A 14035-nucleotide genomic window follows, 5' to 3' on the forward strand; every position below is an offset into this window, starting at 1 on the left:
GCCCTGGGAGAAAAAGGCATTAGTGTTGAAGGGCTCCCCAGATGCTAATGCCTGGCAAAAAGGAGGCTCACAGAGCAGACTTTCCTCCCTTCTGATAGGCTGATCTTAGCGATCAAATCTGAATAAGCCACTGCAAAAGAAAATAACCACCTCTAAAAAGCCAGGGGGAAGGCAGACAAATTCTTCCTTTCTTCTATGGTTTACTAAAAGAATACGCAGGTTGACATATTCCTTACAGACAAAGAATTTGGCTCACATGTGTCTAAAGAAGCCAATTAAAAGTTTTCCTCACCTTCAAAATGAGAAGTTTTAATATTTGCAGTAAGTCCCAAGTGTTGATTTTATTATAAAAGAAAACCCTCTGTAGCCTATTCTAATTTGAAAATGCAGGTAGATAGCATTTGCTTATTAACAGTTCATTCTGCTACATTAATATTTAAAGCAATTTCTGGGCAAAAAATAAGTACTTATCTTGGTTATAAAAAAGTGTTTGTTTTGTTTTGTTTTGACTAATAAATCCAGTAGACACTGTAGAAACAAAAAGACTTGGTATGTTTTTAAAGTTTCATTATTAAAACCACTGATCTATTAGCAGAGAACCGAGAATCTATTCAATGATGATTATAGCAAACTAACACATAATTGAGTTATCTGATCAAACTTCATCAAGACAAAAGTAAAAAATGAGGTCATTTTTAAAAAGAATTAATTAATTATTTTTTGTGCGTAGCTGTTTTGCCTTCCTGGGTGTCTGTGAATCACCTGTGTGCGCTGGCTTCTGAGGCCAGAAGGGGACATCAGATCCTCTGGAACTAAAGCTAGAGAGAATTGCAAGCTGCCATGTAGGTGCTGGGCATCAAACCCAGGTCCTCTCTAAAAGCTGAACCATCTGTGCAGCCCAGAGTCAGGTTTCTTAAATATTATAATTGTAAACATTAAAAAGGGAATACCCTCCGATTTACATGAAACTTCAGTTTCTCTCTTAAACTTGCACCTTTCCTCTTTCATGGAACCTGGACTCTGAGTCCTGAGATGCTACTGTAGCTACGTCTGACGTCACTTCTGCTGCAAGCGCTCCCAGCTTAAGCTCCCTGTCTCAGAACTGAATCGTCACAACCGCCTCTTCCACCCACTCCTGCCTGCAATGCCCTTCTCCCTTCCTGAGACCCCACTGGCTCCCCGGAACTCCATGTGACTCCTGAATCATCCCGTGCTTTCACAACTCACTCTTTACACACACGTGGCACACACATGTTGGCTGCACCAGACGATGAACTCTTGCAAAGAGTTGCATTATCTCCCTTAACAGCAATGTCATAGCTGGAGCTAAAGTCATGAAAAGTCCTAAGGAGACAGAAAAGTGGGGAACCAGGAACCGGAACATGGAGTCTAATGTCAGTTAACACTGGAGTCCCTATCTCTGAGAAAGGTCTTCTCTATGATTTTTTTTTAACATAAAAATGAGATTAAATTATATGTGGCCAAGTGGCACCCTATGATATTTGCTCTGTGTCACCAGAAATTGTTATTTGTTATAAGAACGGGTACCAGTTAACATGTTCAGTTATGGGACAGAAAGGCACACTGGTGTGAGTGGTCACAGAATACTTTTCCTGAACACCATTACTTACAGTTACAGAGAGCTGGAAAGAAACTAAGCCCAATAGGAGGGGTCCTGAGGAGGTCTTGGCTCAAGGCAATCCATCAAACATTTCCACTGGTTTCCTTTTTTCCACAGTAGGAACATTAGTGGTTCTCACAGGACCAACCACAGGGTGTTGCTGTGAGGACCAAGCCCAGTACAGTAGAGAGCAGATAGATGGAAGCTCAAACAACTGGCCTAACTGCGTGCCTTGTTTTCCACTGAACAAACAGGAAAAAGCTACACCCCAACCTGAGTTACAGAAGGGGTCACCACAGCCCACTGCCTCAGCCAGCGTATTCATAAAGAAACAGCTTTTATACAGCAGGAAGCTGTGGGTGACTAAATCCTCTTCCACAGGAATGACCAGGGACCTGGCAGGTCCTCCATCCCTGCTGGGGCACTCATCCCTGGACATCAGTTATACCGGTCTCTCTGACACAGAGTTGGTATGGCTTCTGAAAGATACATTATATACACTTTTCCCATAGTTCTAGCAAGGGTTCAAGTTTCCTAGCAACATGGAGATCCTGGAGAATCACAGAATGACACAGGCTTTTTAACCCTCGATAAATCTAGGGTACTCAGAGAAAAAGACACTGTCAATAAAATCTAGGAGTGGTGGTCCATGATTATGATTTCTGGGATGGTGTGGTCATTTGAATGAGAAAGAGTCCATTAACTCATATATTTGAATCCGTGGACCCCAGTTGGTGGGACTTGGTGGGAAGTATTATGAGGTTTGTCTAACCCTGGGGCTGGGCTTCGAAGTTTCCAAACCCATGCCATTACTAGTTAGTTTTTCTCTGCTACCTCTTTGTGGATAAGAACGTAAGTTATCAGCTAACGCTCCAGTGTCTGCCTGCCACCTGATGTCATGCTCCCCACCATGATGTTCATGGACTCACCTTCTAAAACTATGAGCCCCATTATATTCTTTATTCTATAAATTGCCATAGCCATTGTGGCTCTCTACAGCAACAGAAAAGTAAGCATTGGAGAAGTTTAAGTCAGGAGTTATGCTATGAGTTCAAGGACAGCCAGGGCCATGTGCTCAATTCTAAGAAAGAGCTACAGAGTTAAGACTTTGTCTTAATAACCAAACACCAAACCAAACCAAACCAAACCCTTAAATCGAAGCGCGTCATACTCACCAAACAAACTGCTTGAATGGCCTTCTTTTGATATCGGTTTCAGTTCGTTCAAGCCCCACGCATAGCGTTTATAATTATTCCAAGCATGGGTCATCATCTGAGTGGAGATAAAATTGAGATTACAGTTTGAACTGGGATGCTTTTGATACAAGACAGATCATATACTTTGGCTTTGAAGGTCACGGCATTAAAATTCAAGGTTTAGTCTAAAAGGCTGACCATTAAGAGGATGACGGTTGTATAAATTAGGGCAGATATGAACAGAGAACATGCAAGACTTCTTTATCCTTACAAATACAAGTTTTCCTTTTCGGAATCAATTTAATCATATATATATATATATATATATATATATATATATATATATATATATCCTCTTCAGAAGTCAGTCCCCGACAACAAAAATGTTATACTACAATGCTGAGTCATCACTGTCTTTATCTGTTTCACTCACACAAAAGATTAGATCTGGAAACTTTAAATTCATATTTTTGTACGTGGTCCCTCCTATTTTGTTTACATAGACAAATTACTTGAGGCTACCACTTTAAATTTATCAAGATTTTCTGACCCAGAAACATGAAAAAATATTTTTGAAATAGGACAGAAAACAAAACCCGAAATTCTACAGTTATATCAATAGTTTGAAAACCTTTCACGTATTATAATCAATCTTTGCTAAAATATGTATTTGCATGCTCATATGTTATCTGCAGTTAGATCCTATATATTTGCAAATTAGAGAGAAATAACATTATTTTAAATACAATCAGCTCTCCCATAAGTTGGTTAAATGAGAAAGTCTTGACTCAAAGACTATGAGCAACCATTACTATTCTACGGAATGACAGTTGGATCCAGGGCCTTGCACATAACAGACTGGCACTCCTCTGATCCATTTCCCTGAACCTCTTGCTTTTTACTTTGAGACGGGAATCTCACAAAGTTGGACTGGACTGGAGCTCACCATGTAGGCCAGGCTGAGCTCACAGTCCTCTCCACTCAGCCTCCTCAATTGTTAGGACTCAGTCCCGTGCTACCAGACCTGGGTTATAACTATTTTTATAGAGAGTTTTGATAGAGCTGAGGACCCCTTAATTATCAAGAGCTCAACGATGCTATTATCTTAGGGTAAGCGCCATCAATCCATGGACATGCTATGAAAATTATCCCATCTGGTTCTGAATTTTATAAGATCATCAAAAACATCACACTCGGGGCTAGCCATACAGCTTATCAGTTAAGAGCACTAATCACTCAGGCAGAGTACTCAGCTCCCAAAAGCAACAGAGTGGGTCACAACTATTCACAGCGCTACTCCCAGGGGACCTGAGGGACATACATATCTATTTAGGGAAAATATACACACAGAATGAAATAAAATAAAATGAAGTAAAATGAAACATTTTTTAATACAGCAACATATTTGGTGCCACTCAAGGGCTGGTTATGGAAAGTCTTCACTACGATCAACCTGAGTTAAAGCAGTCTATACCTGCCCCCTGAACACAGTAACGAGTACTTTCATTTACCTGTCTTCTGCCTTATTTTTCCTTCTCACCCATGTTACTATTAACAGCTACCAAGAATCTAAATGCTCTTCTGAGGATATTTAGCTAAGTGTTTCCCTTCAGCACGGGGGCTCCAATTTTGCTAGAACCCTTTCAATTATATCCTCAAACCATATTGGTTTGATAGATAAGGAGACTGACGTGCAGAACTTAAAACCGAAATAAAACTTGACTCAGCGTCCTGACATTACAGCCAAGGATCCAGCATGCATGCGCACACTGGCGTGGCTCCAAGGCCTGCGGGCAGGACCCAGCGTACTTCACCTCCCTCTAATGTGTCTGTGGCAGAATATCCCTCTCAAGTACCAGACAGGATCTTCCAGCAATTGAGAAATGTGCATAAGGTTGTTTTTTTAAGGTTTTCTTGTATAATTAACTTTATAGGAAGGTGCAACGGACTTGAGGTCAGGTGACTGGACTTCTGCCTGTGGTGCCAACTGACGCATGAATGAGTTGGCTTCTGAGAAACTGCCGCTACTTATCTGAAAAAAAAAAATCAATGCCACAACTTCTCAGAGGGCTCATGGCAGGGTTCTAGAAGCAGGGCTTGTGTCTTTGCACCTAGCGTACTGGCTGTGCAAATGACATGTGGTCATGTGTTCATAAATGTTAAGCCAATATCAAAAGGCATCTGCGTGCATATCGCAGAAGCCAGAAACCAATGAGCTTCAGAAAGAACTGGTACAACTCCACATGACACCTTGAGATGGTATCTCAGCTTTACTTCTTTCATCATCCACCTCCCTCCTCCATCAAATCCATTTTGCTAAACTCTTCGTTTTATGAACTTCCAAATTTGTGAATTTCCAAATATACTTTAAAACTTCAGGAGCTTTGGAATATACTCATTATAAAAAAACAAACAAACAAATGAAAACAGGTTAAAGTTATTAATTGCTTTAATTATGGATCTGAATGATAACTAGTACTAGACACTATTAGTGGCTTAAAATAGCACATATCTTTCTCACAGGAAAACATGCTGCATTGTCAAAAATTATAAAAACCAACCATGGTGATACACATCTGTAATTCCAGCTCTCGGGGGCACAGGTGGATGGATTAGAATTTCAAAGCCATGATCCATTACAGAAAAATGAGTGGTTACATAAGATATTGCCTTAGATCATCTATGCAATGAACAATACTGTATAATTTCCACAAGATAGATCTATCTATCTATCTATCTATCTATCTATCTATCTATCTATCTATCTATCTAATCTATCATCTATTGTCTATCATCTATCTATCCATCCATCCATCTATCATCTATATTATCTATCTATCTATCTATCTATCTATCTATCTATCTATCTATTATCTATCTATCATCTATCTATCATTTATTATCTATCTATCTATCTATCTATTATCTATCTATCATCTATCATCCATCTATCTATCTATCTATCTATCTATCTATCTATCTATCTATCTATCTATCCTACCTACCTACCTACCTTTCTACCAATGTATTTTGTTAGCTGTTTTCCAAGGAAAGATATGATAGTAATTGCTTAGCTGGTGATATTTCATTAATTGCTACATGTTTTCCAACATGATTTTTCTTATCTTTTGAGATTTCTATGAGTTAAAGTTAGAAAAGAAGATAATTATGTAATCAAATGCCCCGAATGGCACACCATGAGTGCCTTCTGCTGTGTTCTATAAGGTGAAGGGAAACAACCATATCGAAGGGTACCAGGGCTGATCACCTTAGTTTGAAGTGATCGGACACAGTATAGCAAGATGGAAGATCTATTCATCCCTTGCTCCTATTATGTAACTATATTTTTAAACATTATATATGATGGGGCAAGGGTATAAATGAATAGCCTAATCATGCGACTGGATTCCCCAAGTCAAACATAAGAATCAATTTGTTATTTTAGTTTTATGACTTATACAGCTATATGAAAACACAAACATGCTTGCCATTCTGTAGTCTTGCAACAGACAGCTGTGGGACCATGGGGACAAAGACATTCGATCTCCCCAGACACAGTGTTACAGCCTGCTGACAAGACAAGAAGGTCACTTCCAAAATCTGTCATCAGAGAAGCCCGTGAATAGGATGAGCCCCTCCTGCTTCACAGGCCTCTTATTCTGCTTTGTGGCCTTTTATATACTTAATTAGGGCTCTATAGCCTGGGATTCTAAGAAGGGGGATTAAAATTTGGCTAAAGCAGAGGTTGATTAGGACTTCAAACGCAGGGCTGAAACCCTCCCAGCAAAGAGGAACAGAAGACAAATGAGACTTGAATTTGCATTGGTGGACAGAGCAGAGCTACCACCGTGTACAGATGCAAACAAAGGAAGGGCACAAATGTTGCAATAGCCATCCATTGTCCTGACCCAGAAAGGATGGAACTGATGCGTAAGATATGCTAAGAAGCATTTACCTCTCCTTGACTCTGTGCTCACAGAAAGGATTTCTCAATCTGTACTATTCCTTTTCAGTTGGCATCAGGGCTGAGTAATTAGGCAATGTCATTTATTGAGCGTCTGTTACTCCATGAATAATAAGATTGTAAAGGACTCAAAGGGAAGCACACAAGCCTATCTCTCCCATGATCTAACAGATAATGTGTGGAAGCTTAACAGTGCCACATGCGTCCTCAATGAAAGTTTATAAATACAGAACAATAAGGCACTAAGGAAATGGCGCGGACAGCTCTATGGTTGTACTTAATAATTTGCTTTAAAGGCTGTGTCTTTCCAAGGACGCTGGAAAGACATCATTTCCCTAAGGTGATAGGTAGATTTCAGAGCTGTGTTTTTGCCAACGGAACTATCTTAGCAAATAATTCTGTTATTTACATAATCTTAAGATTTTCATGATAGGCATATTAAGAGTATCTCTTCCAAAACCTCCCCATTTCTGCCAGCCAGGCGTATACAGATTGTGGGTTGGCACTGTTCCTCTGTAACACTTGTGATTTCAGTTCCACTTACAGTGCGTTCCATTTTGTACAGTGGGGTTTTGTTTGTTTGTTTGTTTGCGGCAGAGTCTAATTATTGTCTTAGCTGATTTAGAACTTTCGACACAGACCAGGCTGGCCTCTAACGCAGAAAGATCTGCCTGTTTCCAGTATGAGCTATCACCCCTGGCATCCCTTTGGACATGTTGGTTGACCCTGGCACACGAAGAGATGCATACAGAGCCTGGTGCTTGATCTACAGACAAACCGGGTGCAGGAAGCCACAAGGTTCTAAAGTGACTTCCTCTTGTAAGTCACTCACTTCTTAAAGGTGGGGCCAACTGAGCCAACCACTTCTATCTGAGATAGGTTTTGTTGGGCGGTGGGGGTGGGGGTGGGGAGGAACCTTCCGAGAGAATGTGGAGGCCAGACACTGCTGGAGAAGCAGCAATGAACCAAGACACAAAGCAAGGTCACCAAGCCAGGAATAAAATAGAGGGTCTGGGGGTTGGGGATTTAGCTCAGTGGTAGAGCGCTTGCCTAGCAAGCACAAGGCCCTGGGTTTGGTCCCCAGCTCCGAAATAAAGGGAAAAAAAAGAAAAGAAAAAAATAAAATAAAATAGAGGGTCTGGAGAGAAAGGAAGAGGAGGTTGAGAGACAGAAATGAAGTAAGGACTCTGTCCTATGTGTGGTGCCTTGGCGAGCAGAGCAATTCAGAGTTACAAAGGATGCTGTTGATTTCTGGATGTTGACAGAATATCTTCCTCTCTCCTTCGAGGTGCGGCTTTTTTCGCCTAGTGAGGCTGTTTGCTTACTTCCCTGTGTGTCCTCACAGATCTTATTTTCAGGAGTGAGGATACACAAAGGCAGGTTGTAGGCATCTCACAAGCTAGAGTCTCGAGACGGTTTTGACAACACCGAGGTGCTGGAGGGAGGCAATTAATCTCTCGGACTCCACTTTCTGCACCCGTCAGGTGTGAATGAAGGAAAGTGTAGCTTCACTGTTGTGGTGATTGAATACAATCTCGCACACAAAGAACATACAGCCCAACCTACCATGAGTACTTGATGGGTTTTAAGCATTATAGTCCTTTGTATTGAAAAGAGAATGTGTCTTTATTCTTTCTAATCTCAACGTTTCATAATTGCTCCGAGTACATAAACATCAAGGACAGATATACACAAGCCAGGGAAATCTATGCTGTGCCTGAGTTTTCTATAAATATATGCATTTGAAAATGCGTGCAACAATTTGATATCCAAACGGCAGCAGGAGGAATGACAAAGACTGGAGATGGTCCTTCCTAGAGTAGGGCAATGTGGGATGGCGTTGGGGAGACCTCTAGAGACAGTCTTAGTTTTCAGTCCCAACTCTTTGCTTCCATGAAATCTTTCATTGTTCCAGGTAAGCCTGTGGAGGACATGTGTACTAAGAGATTTTGGGCTGCCGTTGTAGGAAGAAGGTATGAATACAAGATTTGTAAGGGACCACAAGTACTTAGGGTGTCTGGAGAGAATAATTCTCATAGCATGAGGTCATCCAGACGCTCAGGGTTAGAGTCATCATCCAGAAGAAGCACCTAGGAGAGAGGTGGAGAGGGCGTCTGATGGAAGGCTGGGTCTGGTGCGTGTGGTGAATGATGGGAATCTCTGAACTAGAAGCCTTAGAAAGGCAGTAGCAGCTGTCTATCAAAAGCCAACAGATGTTGAGTACAGTTTCACAACAAGCAGGGTCTAAGGGGCTAAAATTGCTTGGTGTATTTAGAAAAATAATTAGATGTACAAAAACGTCAGTTTCATGGCTCATGAACTAACAGGCAACAGCGTTATCAGTAAATAAAGAGCAAGCAGCCCAGGGGGCCAAAACATAAAGCCACCTTTTGTGACTTGTAAGTGTGTGGCACTGAAGGGATGTTCTGACGTCTGGTAATATTCCTGTCCCTGTTCTAGAATTGTATAGGGCTGTGGCTTAGGTGAGGTCCAGGATGAGAGATCTGCTTGACTTACCAATCGTCACAGTGAACGCTCTGTGCCAGTGTGGGCTGGCGGGCGAGCTGCGTCTGAACAGACCGGGTATCTGCACTCACAAGCATGTGGAAACCGGAGGATAACCACAGGCGTTTCGTTTGTTTGTTTGTTGAGGTTGTTGTTGGAGACGAAATCTCTTACTGGAATCTAGAGTTCGCTGAGGTGAGGCTGTCTGACCAGAAAGCCCCAAGAATCCTTTCGTTCCCTACCTGCCCAATACCCAGATTACGAATGCGAACCATCACATCATATGAGTCTTTTAAAGTGAGCCTTCTGAACAATGAACTTAAGTCCTCATGTTTGCACAGCAAGCTTTATGGGCTGAGCTATTTTCCACACCTTGTTTTAAATTATGCTTAGGCTTCGATTCTTTGCAAACAAAAACAGAAAGAAAAAAAACCCATATAACTTAAAATCTTACCAGTTCCAGACTGTAGCTTCTCCTAAAGTCTCCCAGAAATTACTTGCATGCCTTCTAAAAGCAACTTGTAGAATGTTCAGACACAAACTCAACAGAAAGTATGTTTAAGGCATTGCGTTAACATCTTTTCAGTCTTTGGTGAAAATGCGATGAGGAAAATGAAGGACAATCTCCAGGGCAACAGGAGGGCATTAGTGCATAACTGCTCTGGCTTTACTTACACCACAGAAAGAAATTTCTAGATAAGGAAGCAAGAGGCAGCAATCCAGCCAGCCCTCCTCTTTATCTTCCCCCCCCATATCTCCAGGCCAAGGCTTATCAAGCAGAAGGGGCAGGGGCAAGCAGGAGACCGGGTGCAGAAGCAGAGCCTTCACAGATAAACCCAGAGCGGGCTGAGCAGTGAGCCTGAGCCCTGCTGTCTAAAGGTTGGACCGTTTAGCTTTCTCATTCTTTAAAAGAAAAAAAAAAAGAACCCTGGCTGGGTGTGGTGGCACGAGCTTGAAATTGTAACAGTTGGAAGGTTGAGGCAGGAGGATTACAAGTTGGGACCAGACTCACATAGAGAAACTCTTGTCTGGAAAGAGGAAAACGATGAAGAGTCAATTACAATACAACAACTGATATGCTCTGGTATATAGTTCTGACTTTAGGAGAGGTCAAAGGAGAACTTTTTATCCTTCCTGCTCAATTTTGCTCTGAATCTAACACGGCTATTTTATGGGGGGCGGTAATGAATCTCCTGGACACCCGACTGGTAGATGGCATTTCCTGGACAGGCTCCCCTTTAGTCACTCACCCCAGCTTCTCGCTCAGCTCCCAGGCTCCTGGAGCTGAGCAGAGATAAGAAAGAAAGGTCCAGGAAAGGCAAGCAGGCGTTTAGGAAGCTCGGAGCCAGGGTTGCCAGGACAAATGAAGGAGAAGTAAATTAATGGGACAGAAAAGAAAAGAGGCCAATGTCGCTTAGAGGTGACGGAATGTAGAGTGTGGTATGACTCTGCACTCTGTGACTGCAGGCCTGGAGTCTATCATGGTTACATCCAGAAGCACTTAGCACCCTCATTTAACAGGCACAAAGACACCTACGAGTCATGCGAAGGCTCTCCACTAGAGGTCCGCATGCCTGTCACCTTATGACGCTATACAGAGGGAACCCCCTCCTGGCCAGGGTAGTTTCCAATTTTACCCTCCCTTAAATTAAAACACTTATTCATACGCTGTGTTCAATTTCTCTTTGAAATTCTGAAATACATTAACTGTCTCTCCCTTTCCCCACGGCTACTGAAATCTTCCAGTTTTAAGGTTCAGCTTATCTGATGATGCCAGGACAATGGAGATAGAAGTTTCCAGATTTGAAAAACAAAACAAAACAAACAAACAAACAAAAAAACAAAACACACACACACACGCAGTAACTTCACATGACAAATTTACACATATCATGCTAAAAAAAAAAGAATTTTTTTTGTTTGTCAGAATTCAATTTAACCTTAACTGAGAGTGCTGTGTTTTGCTGAGCTCAGGATAGGATAAATAAAACCAACTTAGTTTTCTCTTCAAGATCTCAAGCTTGCTACCCCTGCCAGCTTCGGATCAAGAAAGATGCTAAAAATCAAAGGATCAGGCCAGACAGAGTGACCTCATCCAGGACAGCTAGGTATGATGGGAATGAGGCTAGAATCAGGCAAAGACTCTGGCTTGAGCCACTTAAACGCGACGCTGGGGCTGACCGGATCAGTTAGCAAAGGGCTGGCCTTACAAACAGGAGGGCTCTAGTTTAGTTCGCAGCATCCACATAAAAAACTCAGACATGTTTTGGAGACTTGTAAGAGGTCGAGGTGGATGGATCCCTGGGGCTAGCTGATTGGCCAGACTAACCAAATACCTGAGCTCTAGACCAATGAGGTATCTTGTCTTCATACACAAATACCCACAAGTGCTTCACAACCGGAACACATATGTCCTGCCACATACATGGGCACCTACACATGCGCACACCTTTCCACATATCCACACTTGTACCCACAGCAGCACTAGGCTGGAAGTTAGCCCAGGCCAGCGGTTTGTACTTTATCCTCAGGGTTACCGGCAGGGGTCTAGGGTAGACGGCTCTGTCCCCGAATCTGTGCGGAGACAACCTTCCATGTCAGGGAGTCAGTGGTATTTGCTCCCAGTCTCGGCTTTCCACAGTGCCACGGTGCCCGACTGCTCTGGCTTTACTATGGGCTCTTTTTTCCCTATAAATTAGTAAAGTCCTTAAGATTTGGCACGTGCGCGATATTGTGCAGACTTCTCTTTGCTGTGGGTGAGTAGCAGTTTCACAGTTTAGATAGCATTTAGGGCTTTAAACAGTCTGCTCTACAAATAAAACCTCAAGAGCCGTCATCGCCGTGGGTTTCAGAGCTGGAGAGCTGTGCAGGAGGAAGTGAATAAGCTTCGTCACACACCTACCACGTTGAACTGCGAGAGGCACTTGACTGAATTGGGCACAGAGAAGCCTCACCACACCCGGTGGGTTGTTACTTCCTATGGCTGCAGTAGCTGAGGCCCAGCATGGCGCAGAGGAAGAAGAAGGCTGTGAACCTCACCATTTTTCCAGAGCCCCTGAGCAATCCAGCAGCTTCCCTACACGGGAGGAGGCCCTTTCTAGGGTCCAGGAAGCTAGCAACATGATAGCCTGTATCCTATCAGCTTGCAAGCTGTGGCTGGAGGAAAGAGCCTCGTGTCTCAGCCCTCCCCTTCCTGTCTCGAAGTTTTCAACTCTCAGGATGCACCCCTGCTACCTTCCCTTCTATTGCCACCACAACCAGAAGCCTCTTGGCCTGGTCCTGTGCTACTCAGACACACCAAATGTCCCGACACCAGCAGGCCTGGCAATAGATATAAAGAAAAACAGGAGTTCGTCTCCATGGCAAGCTGCTGACTGCCCACTGTGGTACAGTTCCTTTTAGCTATGGTATTTCCTGAGGTTTGTTTTTTTACCACCATTGGGGCAACATCTACTAGTCTGTTTTGAATCCTTTTACAGGACTCTACTTCCTTTTCCTGTTGGCGATGGGCACAATTTGAATATTACCTCAGCTGCCTCTGCTCAGGTTGACTGTGTGTGTGTGTGTTGGGGGGGTGGGGTGGGAACTTCTTTCAGATTTCTATATCCTGACTATTTCCCCAGCCAACTTTAATATACTTTTTTTAAAGGCAGAAGGAGATATAAAAAGTAGTAGTGATTATTTAATATAACTACATGAATCTTAATGGTTTACTGTGCATTAATTCCCCTAGGGAAACAAGAGTGGTTAGCAACGACCAATAGCCATTTCTTTAGAAAGAGAGGGCCTGATAAAACCAGTTTGAAAATAAAGGAGAGAATCCTAGTAATCACTGCTTTTGCAGGAGAGATTACCTGGTGGTTTCTAAGAAATGTCTCCATCTCTTAAGAAAAAGCCAATGTACAGAAAAAGTCAATGTACAGAGTTCTAGAATTTAAAAAAAAAAAATTCATGCTCATCTAAGGGGTCTCTTTGTGATAAAAATTCTAATATCATTTTACAAAAATTTTAAGAGACTTCAAGGTATTAACAAAAGATAAATGTACAAACAAGCAAAGTAAAAAAATAGCAAAACACACGAACAAAAAAAAAAAAAAGGAAGAAAGAAAAGAAAAAAATTAGTAGTACCATACAAGTAAACTTTTAAAACATACTGAAAGGATAATAATTTATCACCTTCCAAGTTAGAGATATTAGCAAGTGCCTTGTTCGGGTGTGAATGTCTAGTAAATTCTTTTGGAGCAAAGCACTGCTGCTGGAAATGGTTTCTTTCTATGACATCACCTGGAGTTGTCACTCAAGCTATTTCCTATCCAAATGCCTGCCTACAGGTTAACGACCTTGCTCTCCTTGTACAAAGGTTGCCACTGAGTGTAAAGGTTTACTCTTGGGGCTTTTGGCCTTTTTATCTGGTTGATTATTAATCAGCGCTAAAAGCATGCTCATTAGTTTAAAGGAGCTAACACCTCTGTAGTCAGTGGAAGTTGAGGAAGGGGGCCACTGGTGGGCCTGGGGACCAACTGGCCTCATTGTTTCCTCAATGAAGACCTAGGCTGGCTTGTGGGAAGGGCCAGCAACTAAAGGTCTTCCCTTTCATCCAACCATAGAAACTGGTCTCCTATGCTGGTATGCCAGAGCTCCTTCTTAATTCTAAAATCTAGAATCAATTATTTCATAAGCCCTCTCTTCATAGCAAAAGATAATTTATGTTTAGTTCTTGAATGTGTAAGACAAGTGTAACTCCAGGGG

General features: G+C 42.2%; 1 protein-coding gene across 1 annotated transcript in view; it reads right to left on the bottom strand.

Moving 5' to 3' along the window:
* Nucleotides 1-14035, bottom strand: part of Man1a1 (mannosidase alpha class 1A member 1) — a 175368-nt gene that overhangs the window by 129095 nt on the left and 32238 nt on the right. The window contains exon 3 of the mRNA XM_032888241.1: nucleotides 2797-2893. Within this exon, the coding sequence (XP_032744132.1) occupies nucleotides 2797-2893 (97 nt within the window). The remainder of the gene's footprint in view (nucleotides 1-2796; nucleotides 2894-14035) is intronic.

Source organism: Rattus rattus, chromosome 18 (genome assembly GCF_011064425.1).
Source record: "Rattus rattus isolate New Zealand chromosome 18, Rrattus_CSIRO_v1, whole genome shotgun sequence".
In the NCBI taxonomy this organism is placed as follows: domain Eukaryota; kingdom Metazoa; phylum Chordata; class Mammalia; order Rodentia; family Muridae; genus Rattus; species Rattus rattus.